The sequence below is a fragment of the Bufo bufo genome, chromosome 4 (genome assembly GCF_905171765.1).
Source record: "Bufo bufo chromosome 4, aBufBuf1.1, whole genome shotgun sequence".
Lineage (NCBI taxonomy): Eukaryota > Metazoa > Chordata > Amphibia > Anura > Bufonidae > Bufo > Bufo bufo.
In genome coordinates, this window is record NC_053392.1 from 253,884,035 (window position 1) to 253,904,647 (window position 20,613).

The 20,613-nt window shown below is 43.0% G+C and overlaps 1 protein-coding gene across 1 annotated transcript in view; it reads left to right on the forward strand.

Annotated features, from left to right (window-relative positions):
- Positions 1 to 20,613, forward strand: part of LOC120998058 (major facilitator superfamily domain-containing protein 8-like) — a 119,201-nt gene that overhangs the window by 28,172 nt on the left and 70,416 nt on the right. Inside the window, 2 exon segments of the mRNA XM_040428528.1 lie at positions 11,203 to 11,277; positions 15,076 to 15,267. Of these exon segments, the coding sequence (XP_040284462.1) occupies positions 11,203 to 11,277; positions 15,076 to 15,267 (267 nt within the window).

Below are 20,613 nucleotides of genomic sequence, written 5' to 3' on the forward strand. Positions count from 1 at the left end.
TAGAGCAGCAGGAAATGCTAGCAGAATGCTTGGGTGTATAGGGAGAGGCATTACCAGTAGAAAGAGGGAGGTGCTCATGCCGCTCTACAGAGCACTAGTGAGACCTAATTTGGAGTATTGTGCGCAGTACTGAAGACCATATCTCCAGAAGGATATTGATACTTTGGAGAGAGTTCAGAGAAGAGTTACTAAACTAGTACATGGATTGCAGGACAAAACTTACCAGGAAAGATTAATGGACCTTAACATGTATAGCTTGGAAGAAAGACGAGACAGAGGGGATATGATAGAAACTTTTAAATACATAAAGGGAATCAACAAGGTAAAAGAGGAGAGAATATTTAAAAGAAGAAAAACTGCTACAAGAGGACATACTTTTAAACCTTTGCCCCTCTAATTTAAAACTAATATCAGGAAGTATTACTTTACTGAGAGAGTAGTGGATGCATGGAATAGCCTTCCTGCAGAAGTGGTAGCTGCAAATACAGTGAAGGAGTTTAAGCATGCATGGGATAGGCATAAGGCCATCCTTCATATAAGATAGGGCCATAGTATTCAGTATATTGGGCAGACTAGATGGGCTGAATGGTTATCTGCCGACACATTCTATGTTTCTATATGTGTAATTTTTTTGGTAAATAAATTCCATTAATCCATTCACAATGTCATGCTCTTCCAGAGGTTTTTGTAAGATTATTGGTCAGTTTCTCTGCCTACAAGATATTATCACAGATGCTTGGTTTACTTTTGCAGTTCTCAAAACTGAATTTGACTCAGCAGAGATCACATGCCTCTTCTTCACAGCAAAAATGTTATAACATGAACAGAGTTGAGAAAAATACCTTAATCCTAACTTGTACAAACCTATGAATACAGAATCGACCTAATCAAACTAATATGAAAAGTTGTTTAAATCTTCATCTACTTGCATATTATAAGTTATACCAGCAAGAATTAGTCTTTATGTAGAAAACTATGATTTAAATCAAGCCTTACTGACTAGTGATTTAAATCGTGATTTAAATCATTTTGATTTAAATCAAATCCACCCTGGTTTATGAGTCGTGTGCCTTGTCTTAAATTTGGTGGATTTAAGGCAGTCTGTGCGCCTATAGAGAAAAAGTACTACAATCCCTGGTTTGCAGGGGTAAGTGTTAGTAAATTTGCCAGGGCTGGTGTCCCGGCCCCAGTATGTGCCCGCTCTCACCCCACCCAGGTGACGAACACAGCGTTAAACCATCCGTATGACTATACATTGCGATTGAAAAAAGGGACTTGTGACTATTTTTATGACTAAATAGTTTGCAAGTCCCTTTATAAGTGACCGCCTATGTATTGAGTTTAAAGGGGTTCTGCAGTTTGTTTTAACTGATGATCTATCCTCTGGATAGATCATCAGCATCTGACCGGCGGGGGTCCGACACCCGGGACCCCCGCCGATCAGCTGTTTGAGAAGGCAGCGGGGCTCCAGCAGCGCTGCGGCCTTCTCGCTGTTTACCGCTGGCCCAGTGACGTCACGACTAGTATCAACTGGCCTGGGTGAGGCTAAGCTCCATTCTAGTGAACCCCTTTAACTATTGACCCACAGCTGTAGTCCAAAGCAATTGTGCACTGCAGCTGTCTCTCGATAGTTGAAATCAGTAAGTAGTTCTACAAAAAGCCTAGATGTAGTCTTATCCTAAATATGATTTGTGAGACGTGAGTCATTAGCGCAAGCATTCCAGGAAAAACTCTTCATTTTTGCTAGATTAACACATTGGCTGATTTGTATTTGATAACATAGTTACCCATTGCCCTAAATTAGATCACAGTAGAGAAGGCAGCAGATCTGCGACTTATCAAGGACAATGAATTCTGGATGTGATTGTCACAGGTTAAGGGGAAGGGAAAACACCAAATACACACCACAACGAATAGACAAGCCTCAAAAGCTAAAGAAGAGGGATGGTGACCTCCTAGTAATCCCTAGGCCTTTCCCTAAGGCCCCTTTCACACGGGCGAGTATTCTGCGCGGGTGCAATGCGTGATGTGAACGCATTGCACTCGCACTGAATCCTGACCCATTCATTTCTATAGGGCTGTGCACACGAGCGGTGATTTTCACGCATCACTTGTGCGTTGCGTGAAAATCGCAGCATGCTCTATATTGTGCTTTTTCCACGCAACGCAGTCCCCATAGAAGTGAATGGGGCTGCGTGAAAATCGCAAGCATCCGCAAGCAAGTGCGGATGCAGTGAGATTTTCACGCACGGTTGCTAGGTGACTATCGGGATGGGGACCCGATCATTATTATTTCCCCTTATAACATGGTTATAGGGAAAATAATAGCATTCTGAATACAGAATGCATAGTACAATAGGGCTGGAGGGGTTAGAAAAAAATAATTTAACTCACCTTAATTCACTTGCTCGCGCAGCCCGGCATCTCTTCTGTCTTCTTCTTTGTTGTGTGCAGGAAAAGGACCTGTGATGACGTCATTCCGGTCATCACATGATCCATCACCATGGTAAAAGATCATGTGACTGACCATGTGATGACCGGAGTGACGTCACCACAGGTCCTTTTCCTGCACACAGCAAAGAAGAAGACAGAAGAGAAGCCGGGCTGCGCGATCAAGTGCATTAAGGTGAGTTAAATTATTTATTTTTTCTTTTAACCCCTCCAGCGCTATTGTACTATGCATTCTGTATTCAGAATGCTATTATTTTCCCTTATAACCATGTTATAAGGGAAAATAATACAATCTACAGAATACCTAACCCAAACCGGAACTACCAAACATGCCGATTTTTTTTTTCTCACACGCGCGCAAAACGCATTACAATGTTTTGCACTCGCGCGGAAAAATCGTGCATGTTTTCGCAACGCACACCGCACCTTTTCCCGCAACGCCCGTGTGAAACCAGCCTAACTCCTGCCAGTATGAGCAGATCCTGATGGTGGAAATACTCATACACCGGACACCTAAAGCCCTGCTAAAACCGATGAGCCCTAGGATAGGTAGCAGGGGATGAGACAGCTGGTTCCTTCCAGAATGCAGGAACCTGCGTCTCCCTGAGGCCTAGAAACAACACACTCCAGATAATAAGAAACAGCAAAGGCAACAAGTACTTAGCTTAGAGATGTATGGAGAAGCAGGAGATCCAAGACAAACCAGCACTAGCAACTCCAAGCAGAAACTATCAACCGCATGGTCAGCAGTGTGAGGCGGATCTAAATAGAGCCTCATCACTGATAATGAGCGGCACCTGAGGAGAGGTGAGATGAGATCCTGCCAAACAACATACATAGAGGAAAACAGAGAGACCTGTCAGATAGCCTCACGTGCAGCAAGTCTATCCGATCTAATCACCTCTCACAGGAGGGACCGTGACAGCGATTAGGTGATATTAATCTATGGGTAAACACTGTCAATAAGGTAATGGTGTAATTGAAATTGAGTAATAAGTAGATACTCTGTAGTGTAAGGCACCTTTCACACAAGTGAGTTTTCCGCTCGGGTGCAATGCGTGATGCGAACGCATTGCGCCCGCACTGAATCCGGACCCATTCATTTCAAAGGGTCTGTGTACATGAACGTTGTTTTTCACGCATCACTTGTGCGTTGCGTGAAAATCGCAGCATGTTCTATAGTCTGTGTTTTTCACGCAGCCCTGGCCCCATAGAAGTGAATGGGGCTGCGTGAAAATCACATCCGCAAGCAAGTGTGGATGCAATGTGTTTTTTACTGATGGTTGCTAAGAGATGTTGTTTGTAAACCTTAAGATTTTTATCACGCGCAAGTGGAGACCGTCACAGCCAGGGAGAAGGGGAGTTTTTTTTTCTCCCTGGCTGTGACGCTCTCCGCTGCGATTATACAGCGCTACAGCCAGGGAGAAGGAGTCGCCCGTTGAGAAACCCTGGCGTCTCCTCCTCCCTGTCCCGATGCTCAGTATTAGCATACTGAGCCGGAAGAATAAGAGGGGGGCACAGCGGGGCGTACCAGCGGTATTTAAAAAAATTAGGCAGGGTGACAGCATCAGCGGGGGGTACCCCGCAAGTAAAGGTATTTATCTCAATTAAATAAAAACCATAAAAGGTCCTCTTTAAAATATGTATGTGCTTTTGTGAATTGCCTGTGTATGCTAATAGGCCTGTCAAGGCATCACTCTTGGACCCACCCCCTTTTTCATATCCTACAAATTCTTATAACTGCAGAATATATATCTATACAGTGGATATAAAAAGTCTACACACCCCTGTTAAAATGTTAGGTTTCTGTGATGTAAAAAAATGAGACAAAGATAAATAATTTCAGAACTTTTTCCACCTTTAATGTGACCTATAAACTGTACCATTCAATTGAAACATAAACTGAAATATTTTAGGTGGAGGGAAGAAAACAAAAAAAACCTAAAATAATGTGGTTGCATAAGTGTGCACACTTCTTTTAACTGGGGATGTAGTTGTGTTCAGAATTAAGCAATCACAATCAAAATCATGTTAAATAGGAGTCAGCATACACCTGCCACCATTTAAAGTGCCTCTGATTAACCCAAATAAAGTTCAGCTGCTCAAGTTGGTCTTTCCTGAAATTTTCTTAGTCGCATCCCACAGCAAAAGTCATGGTCCACAGAGAGCTTCCAAAGCATCAGAGGGAATTATGAACAGTTCCAAATACCAGTCAATATTGGCACAAAACCTTCAGGCTTCTGCTAGAAAGCTGAACATGAAGAGGAACTTCATCTTTCAGAATGACAACGACCCAAAGCATACATCCAAATCAACAAAGGAATGGCTTCACCAGAAGATTAACGTTTTGGAATGGCCCAGCCAGAGCCCAGACCTGAATCCGATTGAAAATCTGTGGGGTGATCTGAAGAGGGCTGTGCGCAGGAGATGCCCTCGCAATCTGACAGATTTGTATTGTTTTTGCAAAGAAGAGTGGGCAAATCTTGCCAAGTCAAATTTGCCATGCTGATAGACTTACACTCACCTAAAGAATTATTAGGAACATCTGTTCTATTTCTCATTAATGCAATTATCTAGTCAACCAATCACATGGCAGTTGCTTCAATGCATTTAGGGGTGTGGTACTGGTCAAGACAATCTCCTGAACTCCAAATTGAATGTCAGAATTTTGAGCGTGGAATGGTTGTTGGTGCCAGACGGGCCGGTCTGAGTATTTCACAATCTGCTCAGTTACTGGGATTTTCACGCACAACCATTTCTAGGGTTTACAAAGAATGGTGTGAAAAGGGAAAAACATCCAGTATGCGGCAGTCCTGTGGGCGAAAATGCCTTGTGGATGCTAGAGGTCAGAGGAGAATGGGCCGACTGATTCAAGCTGATAGAGCAACGTTGACTGAAATAACCACTCGTTACAACCGAGGTATGCAGCAAAGCATTTGTGAAGCCACAACACGCACAACCTTGAGACGGATGGGCTACAACAGCAGACCCCACCGGGTACCACTCATCTCCACTACAAATAGGAAAAAGAGGCTACAATTTGCACGAGCTCACCAAAATTGGACTGTTGAAGACTGGAAAAATGTTGCCTGGTCTGATGAGTCTCGATTTCTGTTGAGACATTTAAATTGTAGAGTCTGAATTTGGCGTAAACAGAATGAGAACATGTATCCATTATGCCTTGTTACCACTGTGCAGGCTGGTGGTGGTGGTGTAATGGTGTGGGGGATGTTTTCTGGGCACACTTTAGGCCCCTTAGTGGCAATTGGCATCGTTTAAATGCCACGGGCTACCTGAGCATTGTTTCTGACCATGTCCATCCCTTCATGACCACCATGTACCCATCCTCTGATGGCTACTTCCAGCAGGATAATGCACCATGTCACAAAGCTCGAATCATTTCAAATTGGTTTCTTGAACATGACAATGAGTTCACTGTACTAAAATGGCCCCCACAGTCACCAGATTTCAACCCAATAGAGCATCTTTGGGATGTGGTGGAACGGGAGCTTCGTGCCCTGGTTGTGCATCCCTCAAATCTCCATCAACTGCAAGATGCTATCCTATCAATATGGGCCAACATTTCTAAAGAATGCTATCAGCACCTTGTTGAATCAATGCCACGTAGAATTAAGGCAGTTCTGAAGGCAAAAGGGGGTCCAACACCGTATTAGTATGGTGTTCCTAATAATTCTTTAGGTGAGTGTATACCCAAAACGACTGACTGCTGTAATAAAATCAAAAGGTGCTTCAACAAAGTATTAGTTTATGAAATGATTTATCTTTGTCTCTTTTTTTTTTTTTACATCACAGAAACCTGACATTTTAACAGGGGTGTGTAGACTTTTTATATCCACTATATATATAATGTGTGATACATGCATAAATACATACTGTACATGAGTAAATCGATTTATACCGGTTTGGAATTCGTCCTAAACTTTTCCAAGAAGTTTGGATTTTAACAAAGCCCAATTTTTGTGATTTGTTTAGAGAGAGAGATGGAGCATCTAGGATGTATGTGAAGTGGCCCAGAGAGAGAACCTAGGATACTAATCTGGGTTTCCTGGCATATATATGCATTGTCTGGGGTATACTCTTTCTCATTAAGGAGAGCGCCTAGTTTGTGTAGTACTTGTGTGGAGTATTGTAGGCCAGGCAATGCCCTTCTGGGTTTCTAGGAAGCTATTCAAATAAGCTTTTCTAAGCCTGTCTAATGCTAGCAGATGTAAGATGTGCTAATTTTTATATATTTTTCCCCGAAACCTAGAGGAGCGTTGACTGGCTTAGGCTACTTTCACATTGGATCTCACAAACGGAAACCAACGCCATTCAGGAATCTCACAAGCGGTCCAAAATGGATCAGTTTTGCCCTTAATACATTCTGAACGGATAAGGATCCGCTCAGAATGCATCAGTTTGGCTCCGTTCCGCCTCCATTCCGCTTTGGAGGCAGACACCAAAACGCGGCTAGCAGTGTTTTGGTGTCCGTCTGACGAAACTGAGCCAAACTGAACCGTCCTGGCACACAATACAAGTCAATGGGGACGGATCCATTTTCACTGATACAATATGGCACAATAGAAAACTGATCCGTCCACCATTGACTTTCAATGGTGTTCAAGACGGATCCGTCTTGGCTATGTTAAAGATAATACAATCTGATCCATTCTAAACGGATGCATGCGGTTGTATAATCTGAACGGATGCGTTTGTGCAGATCCATGACGGATCCACACCAAAAGCGAGTGTGAAAGTAGCCTAACAATACGCTTCATTCATAACTTGCACCCTCAATTAGAATTAGTACCCCAACCAAGGCCTCTCAGGCAGCAAAACAAAGTTTCTTTGCCTAGCTCTGTTAAAGGTATTTACCCAGAAAGAGCTGGAATCCTGGTATGAGACCGTTATAATTTGCTTTTGGAAAGGAAGCTAGCTTGCATGTCTCCTTGCCACAGAAACATTATGTGGAAATGCAAGCACAGCAATAGATAAAGATCTGATTATCAAAAAGCATTGATTAAACAGTTTGAGGCTACCACTAATTATTTTCAGGAGGGAAGCGCTCTTTCCAAGCAATTGCCTGCACAATAGCAGAGGAGACAGCAGATTGTGATTAGACAACATGATCTGCTGGCGGCAGTATTACATTGCCAGATCATCGCTAAAGAGCGTTCCTGTGCTCGTTACCACTTGTTAACTATGAACTGGCTTACAGTCTGCCAGTCTAATACAGGCTTTAGTGAAAATAAAAATTGGGTAAATCTATGAGACACAAGGACATATGTATAAATAAACATACTAGAGATGAGCAAATCAAGTCTATCAATTTTGAATTTATCCTGAGTTTTCTGAAAAATTTGGATCTTAACTAGAGATGAGCAAACTTCAGATTTGTTTGAGGTAAGATTCATCAAACTTCTTAAAGTTTAATTCACACACGAATCAGTTCTGGGCTAAATCAAATATGCTCCAGTTGGCCATAAAAATTGGTATACAAACCTCCATTCCCATATTATTTAGGATCTAATTTTTCAAAAAATCCTTGCCAAATAAATAGTCTGAAGAAAGACCGTACTCACCCAATATTCAACTGAAAGCAAGGCATGCAATGTAATTTTCCATCCAAAACAACTAGAGTATCCTACCAAGGATTACACTTGTCTCAATGATACATGCAAGCTAGCTCTGCCTGCCTTTTCATATATATATAGTTACTAATAACATGATATTCCAGAATCAGTTACTATTAGACTGACTTACCCCATATTTAATAAGATTCAGCCCTTAGCAACCAGTCTGCATAAAACTGCAATTTCACTATTCAGTTAAGATGGCCGCCACTGCCCTCACCCTGAGGCTAATCCCGCTTGCCCTCACTAGCCAGTAACAATAGCCCCCCAAAAGTGTCAGTAACCAGAGCCCTCCCCCTAAAGAGTTAATCTCCTGCAGCACAAAGAGGTCCTCTTACCACATGTTGCTTTCATTTATACACTGAGCAGATGGCAGATCTCCCTTCACTGTTATGCGCTGCTCCAACTCTGCATTCTCCAGCTCTGCTGAGTGAGGGAGCGTCTGCCAAGCGCAGGGACAGGGAAAAGTGCACACAGCCCAGGCACCGTTATCAGCTGCTGGGGAGGACCTGGCTTTAATCATTTACTTACAGTCCCTGGCTGTCATTAAAGGGAACCTGTCACCAAAAAATCGCTTACTAAGCTGTTAATAGTACCTTATAGTGCTGCATAGTAGTTTCCTAATGCACTTTTTCATCGTTTAGCTGCATCTAGCCTCCTTGAGAAATCGATGTTTTATTCAGCCGCTGCCCCCTGCTTCAAGTCAGGTTTGAAGTCAAGGGGGCAGCGGCCTAGGCGTCTCCAATGCTGCTCTCCCCGCCTCCCGCCGCTTTTATTGACAAGCCGGATCTCAGTGCCGGGACCGCGCTCCTAGCCCGCATGCGCAGTAAAGGGCTGCTGTAGCGCGATCCCGGCTCCGGCTCGTACACTCAGCTGGCTTCAGTTTTGCTACTGCGCATGCGCCCGGCATCTTCTGTAACTGCGCTAGTATGTAAGGCTGGCGGGCGCATGCGCAGTAGCATAACTGAAGCCGGCTGAGTGTACGAGCCGGAGCCGGGATCGCGCTACAGCAGCCCTTTACTGCGCATGCGGGCTGGGAGCGCGGTCCCGGCACTGAGATCCGGCTTGTCAATGCGGGAGGCGGGGAGAGCAGCATTGGAGATGCCTAGGCTGCTGCCCCCTTGACTTCAAACCTGACTTGAAGCAGGGGGCAGCGGCTGAATTAAACATCGATTTCTTAAGGAGGCTAGATGCGGCTAAACGATGAAAAAGTGCATTAGGAAACTACTATGCAGCACTATAAGGTACTATTAACAGCTTAGTAAGCGTTTTTTTGGTGACAGGTTCCCTTTAATATGACCCTGCACGCTGCATGCTCCGTCTATCAACAGATAGATGGACCATGCATAGCAACCCTATTTTAAGCACAGGTAAAAGTAGGCAGTACAGGGAACAAAAATGTGGAATTAAGGGGTAATTGAATACAGAGTGAAAAGTTGGAATAGGGCCACCAAGGTGATATTAATCACCACAATCCAATACTACAAAAAAATAATAATACGACAGTTATCCTTTAAGGAGTACTCTTTGTTGTGCTCTTTATCATTAGGGAGACCAAAAACTATTCATGATTATTTTATACCAGACAACACAGTTTTTTCTGAGAAGAATAGATGCAAATTCGCATAACTTAATTCTACTGGCATTAGACAGGATATCACCTATTTTTATTTTTTCAGGCAAGCTAATTGGCATACCTCTGGGTTTCTGGGAAAGATATTCATATTGGCCTTTATTGCAAAAAAGCAATGAATGCTAATGTTATCTTATGTCTGCCGAATTAAGATATGTACATTTGCATATTTTATTCCTAGAAGCCAAGATTAGTGTCACCTGGCATACAATACTCACCATGCATATTGTTTGGTCTCCCTAATGCACCCTGAAGATTACCCCCTAAGGCCAGTGAACCAAGCAAAGCAAGGTTCTCTCAGGAAAGAGGGGTAGCTTGTATTCTCATTGAGAGAAGTGTAATCCTGGTTGGGATGTTCTAGTTCTCTTATCTTACTTTTAGTTGAATATTACTTAGGGGGTCTTTCTCTGGTTCATCTGAAATGAATCCCAAAATGGTAAAATGGATTTACTCATTAATTCTAACAAGCCTAAACATTTTGTAAATAATTTCAGACAAATAAAGAGACATCCTCATGTGAAAAGACATAAAAACACATGTAATTCAGCCTTCTTTCCAGAAAGATTTAAACAAAGCTGAGTGTTTCACCATTACAGCATATCCTTCCAGTTATTGTCCAGCCTTTTAAACATACTTGTGCTGTAAAAATACACAAAAATATCTATTTCAGCACAGAAGCCCTTTGTTGGAGCAAAGCTGATAGAATCAGCTTTTCTAGTTGAGAGGCCTTGGGTGCACCTCTGGGTGGGTACTATTTCTATTATTGAGACCAGTTAATATATGTGATGACTATTGTAGGCTAGGCAATGCTCTTCTTGATTTCCTTGAAAAAAAAATGCAAATTAGCATGTCGGCCATCAGCTGGCATCAGAAATAATTGCCTTTCTTTTTTTCCCCCAAAACCCATAGCTTTGCAAATTTGGCTTTCTTTTTTAGAATACAATTATTTATTTATTTTTAAATTTCAGGATGGATTCCAATTGATAGAATTGATTTGCTTATCTCTAGCATCTACAGCTTTTGGTGGTAGCCTCAAACTGTTCAATCAATGCTTTTTCATAATAATTTTTATTTTTAATTTTTTTTTGCTGTGCTCGTTTCCCCCTAAAATGCTTCTCTGGAAAAGACCTGCAATCTACTATCTTTTCCAAAAGAAAAGTGTCTTGTACCAGGAACTCAGCTCTTGCTTTGCTTTGCTGTCTGAGAGGCATTGGTTGGGATATTAGTTCTTCTTATGGAAAGAGGCAAGTATGCATGAGGCGTATAGTAAGCCAGTCAATGTTTCTCTGGGTTTCTAAGAAAAATATATGAAAACTGGAACATCTTACATCTGTGGGCATCAGATAGGTTTAGGAAAGCTTATTTTTAAAATATTTGTAGTTTGTGTCAACCTGTGAATTTTATATGTGGTTAGCACATATTTTCTGTTTCTTCCACTATGTGGCCATTGCCTGTGTTATAATGGCATGTATTTTTTTTCTCCAGTTTTGCTGCAGAGGAAGCGGAAACTGACAAATGTTGCAATAGGATTCATCTTTCTGCTGAGTGGCATTGAATATGGTTTGTATTCTATTTCTGTAGTCTGTTTGTTAACTGCATTCTATAATTATCACCAAAAAGTCATGATTTGGTGATATCCCATAGAACAACTCCTGGGCCACTGATAATGCTGTATATGACCTTTTAAAAGGGTTGTATCACTTCAGAAAAAGGCATTTATCATGTAGAGGAAGTTAATACAAGGCACTTACTAATGTATTGTGATTGTCCATATTGCCTCCTTTACTGGCTTCATTCATTTTTCCATCATATTATAGACCGCTTGTTTCCATGGTTACGACCACCCGGCAGATGTCATTTACTGAAGTGAGACAACCGCTTTAAAGCGGGTTTTACATCAAATGTAAGATATGCTTGATATCTTAAAAAAACTGGATGAATTGGGAAAGGGGTATAACCGCTGGAACTCCCAGTGACACGATGAGTAATGGTGATCTGCTTGTTGGGTGATCGGTAGCATATTTACACGGGTGAATTATCAGGCAACAAGATTGTTCCCAATCATTGTCCCATCTAAAAAGGACTACAGTAGTTCTAAACGTAAACTGTAGGTACAGAAAAAGGCCAGCACTCTATAAGGAAATACAGCCAGTCGGCAGTGTGTATACACAGAGCACTGTGGCCCAGATTTACCAGTTGTAAGAATAACATAAGCTTAGACCAGCTGTCTAGACCGACACCAGATTTATCATGGAGGCTCGGGCTGGATGATAGATGTGGTGCTGGTATAGACACTTTTCTCTGATTCTATACCAACTATTAGTTGGTTTACTTTGAGACAAATATTTAGGCCAGACTTGTGGTGCAAAATGGTGCAACTTAGTCCCTGTTAAACTCTGCCTGTTTTCTGATGAACCACACCCCCTTGTCAAGCAGGTCAGAAAAAAAGAGATCAAACCCTAGATGTGCCAAGTCACACCAATTTTCAACACTTTTTGGACAGATTTTTGGCACAGACACACCTGTAGGTGTACCTGTGGCTGTACCAATATTTTAAAATAAATTTTTGGCATTGCAAATAATTGCCATCATGAGTATAATAGTGCACATGCACTGCTTTACATGTTTCTTTTCTTAGAATATTGTAAATGGATTGTAAACCCGCGCAGGCAGGGGTCCCTTCTTCTCTATACCAGTCTCTAATAAGTTTCATGCTTATTGAGCTTCTTTTATATTATGTGTTGTGATGAATATATCATGTTATGTGATTTCATGAGTTATGTCTTATATCCCATATTGCACCATATTGAGTCTTATGTGAATGGCAAGGGAGCACCTTCAGCTCATTTGTGACCCAATTAGTATATGCCTATCAAATGCCAACACCATTTGAACTGTTTTATTGGGTGTCCACAGATTCTCACACCTGCAAATCACTCAATCCCATTGGCGTTCATGAAGGGCCCAGACATTGAGGCTCCTGTCACAGCAGTGGGCCTAGAGACAGCATGGCTCTACATAGCAATGAGTGAATATATCATAGGTTGTACATCATTCTGTTGAGACATATTTGTTAATAAATTTCATTGCGTTTGGTGCATCACAGGTTTCGCATGAAGCCCAAACACCCCAGACCTTTTTGCATGCTACCCCACATAACAAGAATTTCACCTCCTGTAGAACTTACATTTAATATTTAGAGGGTCATTTATTAAGACCAGCGTTTTACACACTGGTCTTAATAAGCCCCTGCGCTGGCGTGTGGATCTGCCGAAGTTATGTAGAGGTACCGACCTCTCCATAACTTGGCAATCCAGCGCGTCTAAATGTAAGACAGCTTCCGAGCTCTCTTACATTTAGACCATTTTATACGCCTAAAACAGCTGTAGAAAATGATGAATGAGACGGGCCTGCCGGTCCGCCCCCTTCCCCACCCACGCCATGCCCACTTTTTTAGTCTGAAGAAGGCCGGTAAGCCGAAACGTCACACTATTATATACAGCCGCAGCGGAATAAAAAAATCACTACTTTGCAACAAAACTTCTAAGTTATTAGAATAAATGAAATATGGGGTGGGAACCCTACTTCCAGCACCCTAATCTACACTTTTTTAGACCTGGCGTGAGCGGGTAAAAGTGGCAGAGAGTCAGAGATTTTAATTCTGATGACCTATCCTTTGGATCAGTTGGGGTCTGACATCAAGAACCCCTACCGTTCAGCTAAAAAGGCAGCAGCACTCACAGTAGAATGTGGCTGAGCGCAATACAGTACAATACAATTGGGGATGAGCGAATCGACTTCGGATGAAACATCCAAAGTCTATTCGCATAATTCGCATAAAACTTCGTTCTAATACTGTACGGAGCAGGAGCTCCGTACAGTATTAGAATGTATTGGCTCCGATGAGCCGAAGTTATTGCTTCGCGAAGTCTCGTGAGACCCAATCTGATTGGATGCTGTGCATCTTCTTCCCTGTCTCGAGGATAGCAAAGGACTTTTACCACGCAACCTGTTAAGTATTAGACTCTGATATAATTCTTTTTATGTCATAAATGTCTTTGCACATGTCCCATATGTCTTTTATTTCTTTATTTTTATAAATAGTGGAAGGTGAATGCAAGATTGTGTGAGTGCAGTAAATTAGCCCCTCGCAGTCAGAACCGTGTCACCTGCTAGAGAGGTACGCACGTGTCGTGTATATACCACGTTTCTAGATGTACAGGGCCCTGGAGAGAATGGTGCTTTCAAATAATGACACTATAACTTTTCCACTTACATCACTTCACGTTTTGAGCCAACTTTTGCCATACATTTTGGGTAAGGCTCCTGACACATACACTAAACTTATCTATACTGCTTTATTCACCCAATAGAACCCAAAAATGTTCTTTTAGCTTCTGTCAGGTTGGTATACTTTTCTTTAGCAATGTGGAATAGCTTTGCATCCTGTAGGAGACTTAGGATGCATCGCAGTCACCTGTTAGAGGTATACAGTGTATTTAGAAAGTCTTCAGATGCTTTCACTTTTTCACATTTTGTTATTTTCTGGTCTTGTGTTGAAATAAAAAAAATTCTCATTATTCTGCACTCAACACCCCAATGGCAAGGTGAGAACAGAATATTCAAAATCTTTGCTAATTTACTGAAAAGGAAAATCTAAAATCTTGCATTGAGATAAGTATTCTGACCCTTTACTCTGACCCTGTACTTATTTGATGCACCTTTGGCAGCCTCCAGTCTTCTTGGGTATGATGACACAAGGTTTGCACACCTGGATTTGGGGATTTTCTGCCATTCTTCTCTGCCGATCCTCTCAAGCTCTGTCAGGTTGGATGGGGATCGTTGGTAGACAGACTAGGTCTCTCCAGAAATATACGATTGGATTAAAGTCAGGGCTCTGGCTGAGCCACTCAAGGACATTCACAGAGTTGTCCCTAAGCCACTTCTGGGTTGTCTTGACTGTGCTTAGGGTTATTGTCTTGTTAGAAGGTGAACCTTCGGCTCAGTCTAAGGTCCAGAGCACTCTGGATCGGGTTTTCATTAAACATATATCAACGCTAACCAGTCTCCCTGCCCCAACCGCTCAAAAACACCCCACAGCATGATGCTCCACCACCATCCTTCACTGTAGTAGGGTGATTTGAACAGGGCCTAATATAAATATGATGGTCTTGGTATTTCAATAGAATAGGCAGAGTCTTATAAGCATCAGCTTGTCAGTGAATGGTATACAGGTTTCCAGTTACTTTGTGATGCAACCTTATGAACACAGCCAGTAATACATAATCAATTTTGTCTTGTATGTAGAGTTAGTATGCTTTGTACAGTTCATGTGTATTTTGTCTTTTATCCTTCTAGCTGTGATCCTACCCACTGTCTGGATGTTCCTGCAGTCACTCGATGCTCAGCCATTCTTTCTAGGTCTTGTTCTATCTGCATTTAGCCTTACAGAACTCTTGTCTGGCCCCATGTTTGGTTATTGGTCAGACCGTCACAGGAAAAACTAAAACGTCATCCTATTGAGCAACTGCTTTGAGATTGCAGGTAAGAGTCACAGCATTATTTTGACTGCTTTTACAGAAAGCTAACTGTACAGCTTTTAGATGTCTCTATTTGGCGCATTACAAGAGCGGGATATTACTTTTTGGGTATGCCTGCCACGTGACTAAAATGCGTTCGGAGAAATCTAATATAACTAGCAGGAACATTGATAGCTGTTATGTTATTAATCGCCTCCGGACCGCCTAAACGCAGGATCGCGTCCGGAGGTAGCAGGCCCTGCGCACAGTCACGCATATATGGCGTCATCTCGCGAGACGCGAGATTCGCTCAAAGCCGGCCCACGCATGCGCATCGCGGGCCGGCAAAAGTTAGAAGGACAAGTTCGTCATCAGGCCTGCCAGCCAATGATCGTAGCTGGCAGGCTGGCGATTTTCAAAAAAAACTAATGAAAAGCCAGATAACACATCATATTAGTAAATATGATCTGTTAAATGGCTTGTCTGCTCCTCTGCTGGTCCTTTTGTCGGTTGGTTCAGCCAGAGGAGCAGAGATCACTGTGAGTACCCACCAACACTACACTTGGCCCCAGATCACCCCCATCACCCGAATTAACCCCTTGATCACCCCTTGATCGCCCCTGTCAATCACCTAGTGAAAGGAAAAAAGTGATCAGTGTAAACTGTCACTTTTTTTTTTCACTGGTATAGACTGTTAGGTTTTAGGATAGTTTAAGGCCCCTTGGTTAGGTAGTTTAGCGTCGGTTAGCGCCCAGCCCCCCGCACCGCAGTCACTGATTCGCTGAATTAGCGTATAGCTAATCAGCATTTGTACATTTTATAGTATCTGTAAGTGATCAAAACTGATCACAGTCAGATCTATAATTGTATTAGTGTCACTTAGCTCCGCCCTCCACCCAAAACGTCGCCCCACCCCTGATCGGTTCGCACACACGTGCGTTCACCCACACCCCGCCCCCGCCGCAGTGACAAAAAATATATATTTTTTTGATCACATGCACATCACTTTCCAAGCGCTGCGGCGATAAAAAAAAATCAGTTTTGATATTTGATATGGTACTTCGCTAGCCTCCCCTTTGTAAGACAGGCTTGCTTTTTTTTTTTCTGGGTAGTCTCAGGGAATACCCCTAAATTTAGTAGTCCAATGTAAACAGGGGGTAGTCTTCTGAAGAGGCTACGGCTTCTGACCCAGTCGGATGAGGAATGGGAACCCTCATCTGACGAATCTAGCGGGTCAGAATATGAACCTGTAGAAAGCAGTGGCAGTCTGACCCAAAGTTCGGACGAGGAGGTGGGGAGGTCCCTGGATAGCACCAGGCGTACCCCGGCCCCGTGTCGCTAGACCACAGGTTGCGCCTGGATCCGCTTCAAGAGCAGCAGAGTGGGGCTGGCGCTGGTCGGATCACGTGGTGAGGCATACACCAGCACGCAGCCCCTCCCAGGACCTAGTACCTACACTGCCGTTACACATTGGTGAAGTGGCGGCACCAGAGGGCAGTTGAAGCTGGTACGGTGGCACGTGCAGTAGATACCCCCCGTCGCAGCCCCCGCACAGACAGGCCCGTAGAGTCCTGAGGGGCATGGCAAATCCTGATTGGCAGTCACCAACTACAAGCCGCACCATTAGTTCCCCCTTTTCACCGCCCAGTCTGGAGTTCGGGTTGAGACAGCTCAGATCGGTTCGGACCCTGGGATTTTTTGAGCTGTTCTTGACTGCGGAGCTCTTGGACTTAGTCGTGCAGAAACAAATCGGTATGCCACTCAATTTATATCCGCCAACCCGGGAAGCTTTTATGCCCAGCCTTTCCGGGGGGAAACCAGTCCAATGTTTCCCGAAATTAAAATTTTTCTGGGCCATCTCCTCAACATGGGTCTAACCAAAAAGCATGAATTGCGGTCATATTGGTCCACGAACCCGATTCATCACATGCCCATGTTCTCTGCTGCTATGTCCAGGGCACGATTTGAGGCCATCCTGCGTTTCCTGCACTTTAGCGACAACACCACCTCCTGTCCCAGAGGCCACCCAGCTTTTGACCGGCTCCACAAAATTCGGCCCCCTCATAGACCACTTCAACCAGAAATTTGCAGATTTGTATACCCCAGAGCAAAACATCTGCGTAGACGAGTCCCTAATACATTTTACAGGGCGCCTTGGCTTCAAACAATACATCCCAAGCAAGCGCGCCCGGTATGGGGTCAAATTGTTTAAGCTCTGTGAAAGGGCCACAGGCTATACCCACAAATTTCGGATCTATGAGGGATAAGATCAGACCCTGGAGCCGGTCGGTTGCCCTGACTACCTGGGGAGCAGTGGGAAGACAGTCTGGACTTGGTGTCACCCTTAATTGGCAAGGGGTACCATCTTTATGTGGACAATTTCTACACAAGTGTGGCCTCTTCAGGCATTTGTTCCTTGAACAGATTGGCTGCTGTGGCACCGCGCGAACCTAGTCGCGTGGGGCTTCCCCCAACGGCTCGTTACCACCCGTCTTGCAAGGGGGAAGAGGGCTGCCTTGTGTAATGAAGAACTGCTCGCGGTGAAATGGAGAGGACAAGCGTGACGTTTACATGCTCTCCTCCATTCACGCAGACACGACAATGACAAATTGAGCGAGCACCCGTGTCATTGAAAAGCCCCTCTGTGTCCACGACTATAATTTTCTCATGGGAGGGGTGGACTTCAATGACAGATGTTGTCTCCGTATTTAGTTCCCGATGCACCAGACGCTGGTATAAGAAGGTGTCTGTATATTTGATTCAATTGGCGATGTACAATAGTTTTGTTCTCTACAGTAAGGCTGGGAGAACACGATCCTTCCTCAAATTTCAGGAAGAGATCATCGAGAACCTCCTGTATCCAGAAGGTTCCGTGGCCCCATCCACCAGTGTAGTTGGCCGTCTACACGAGCGACATTTCCCCAGTGTCGTTCCTAGTACCTCAACCCCAACCGTCACCCCGAAAAGATGTCGTGTCTGTAGCAGGAGTGGAATAAGGCGTGACACCCGCTATTTCTGTCCTGACTGCCTGACCACCTGCCCTATGCTTTGGAGAGTGTTTCCGGAAGTACCACACACAGGTACACTTAGCATAGGGATTGCATCTCACAGGACAGGCACCACAGGGCTATTAGGGCCCTTTTACTCACAGCTGCTGCAAACCTCTCCTTTCACCTGGGATAAAGTGCATAATGTACTTTGCCACATCTTTGGGCGATTTGCACTTTGCACATTGTCCCATGGGGAAGGAGAGGTTTGTCCTATAAAAGGTGTAAAAAAAAAAAAAAGGTAAGCAAAAAAGTTAACTTCAGTTCAAAAAGTTTAAAAAAAGTTTATATGTTCTGTTCAAAAGTTATTATAAAGTTAATAAAATTTATTGTGTTGCGGCCTGGTTTTTTCTTTTGTTTTTTTTACCTTCCAGGTGGACCAACCGATCGACTAGCTGCAGCACTGATGTGCATTCTGACAGCTGTCAGATTACACACAAGTCTGTGTATGCGGCGCTGCAAGACGAGATTTCTCCTCTGCAGTAAAAGATTCGTTTGCCGAGGCATATGAGCTGAGGAGGTGGCGGTGTTCATATGCTTTGGCAAACACTTTGTATATATATAAAAAAATAAAATAAATCCCGGCAATGATTTATTCATCCACATCGATTGATGTGAATGGATAAATCTGGTTTGCCAGGGCATACGAGCTAAGTGGGTATGGATGTTGGGCGGGAGCTCCAATGTCCTTGGCAGAGCCTTTCCCCTCCTTTTTTTTTTTTTTTTGGCAGAGATTTTTTCATCCACATTGATCGATGCGAATGAAAGAAATCTGTGCCGTTCATTTTTTTCTTCAGCCCAGAGGCTGAAAGAAAAAATAAAAATCTCATTACCCGTATGCTCAATATAAGGAGAATAGCAGAAACTCCTAATGCTGGCCATACATGTAATGATTGCGGAGACCCTCAAATGCCAGGGCAGTACAAACACCCACAAATAACACCATTTTGGAAAGAAGACACCCCAAGGGATTTCGCTGAGGTGCATATTGAGTCCATGAAAGATTGAAATTTTTGTCTCAAGTTAGCGGAAAGGGAGACTTTGTGAGAAAAAAACCCCAAAAAATCAATTTTCCGCTAACTTGTGCCAAATTTTTTTTTTTAGATGAACTCGCCATGCCCTCATTGAATACCTTCGAGTGTCGTCTTTCCAAATGGGGTCACATTGTGGGGTGGCTTTTTAGGGGCCCTAAAGCGTGAGAAGAAGTCTGGGATCCAAATGTTTAAAAATGCCCTCCTAAAAGGAATTTGGGCACCTTTGCGCATCTAGGCTGCAAAAAAGTGTCACACATGTGGTATCGCCGTACTCAGGAGAAGTTGGGGAATGTGTTTTGGGGTGTCATTTTTACATATACCCATGCTGGGTGAGATAAATATCTTGGTCAAATGCCAACTTTGTATAAAAAATGGGGAAAAGTTGTCTTTTGCGAGATATTTCTCTCACCCCAGCATGGGTATATGTAAAATGACACCCCAAAACACATTGCCCAACTTCTCCTGAGTACGGAGATACCACATGTGTGACACTTTTTTGCAGCCTAGGTGGGCAAAGGGGCCCACATTCCAAAGAGCACCTTTCGGATTTCACCGCCATTTTTTACAGATTTGATTTCAAACTACTTACCACACATTTGGGCCCCTAGGAATGCCAAGGCAGTATAACTACCCCACAAAGTGACCCCATTTTGGAAAGAAGGACACCCCAAGGTATTCGCTGATGGGCATAGGTGAGTTCATAGAAGTTTTTATTTTTTGTCACAAGTTAGTGGAATATGAGACTTTGTAAGAAAAAATAAATTAAAAAAATAAATTAAAACATCATCATTTTCCACTAACTTGTGACAAAAAATAAAAAGTTCTATGAACTCACTATGCCCATCAGTGAATACCTTAGGGTGTCTACTTTCCGAAATGGGGGTCATTGTGGGTGGTTGTTTGTACTGTCTGGCCATTGTAGAACCTCAGGAAACATGACAGGTGCTCAGAAAGTCAGAGCGGCTTCAAAAAGCGGAAATTTCACATTTTTGTACCATAGTTTGTAAACGCTATAACTTTTACCCAAACCATTTTTTTTTTACCCAAACATTTTTTTTTATCAAAGACATGTAGAACAATAAATTTAGAGAAAAATTTATATATGGATGTCGTTTGTTTTGCAAAATTTTACAACTGAAAGTGAAAAAATTTACATTTTTTTGCAAAACAATCGTTAAATTTCGATTAATAACAAAAAAATGTAAAAATGTCAGCCGCAATGAAATACCACCAAATGAAAGCTCTATTAGTGAGAAGAAAAGGAGGTAAAATTCATTTGGGTGGTAAGTTGCATGA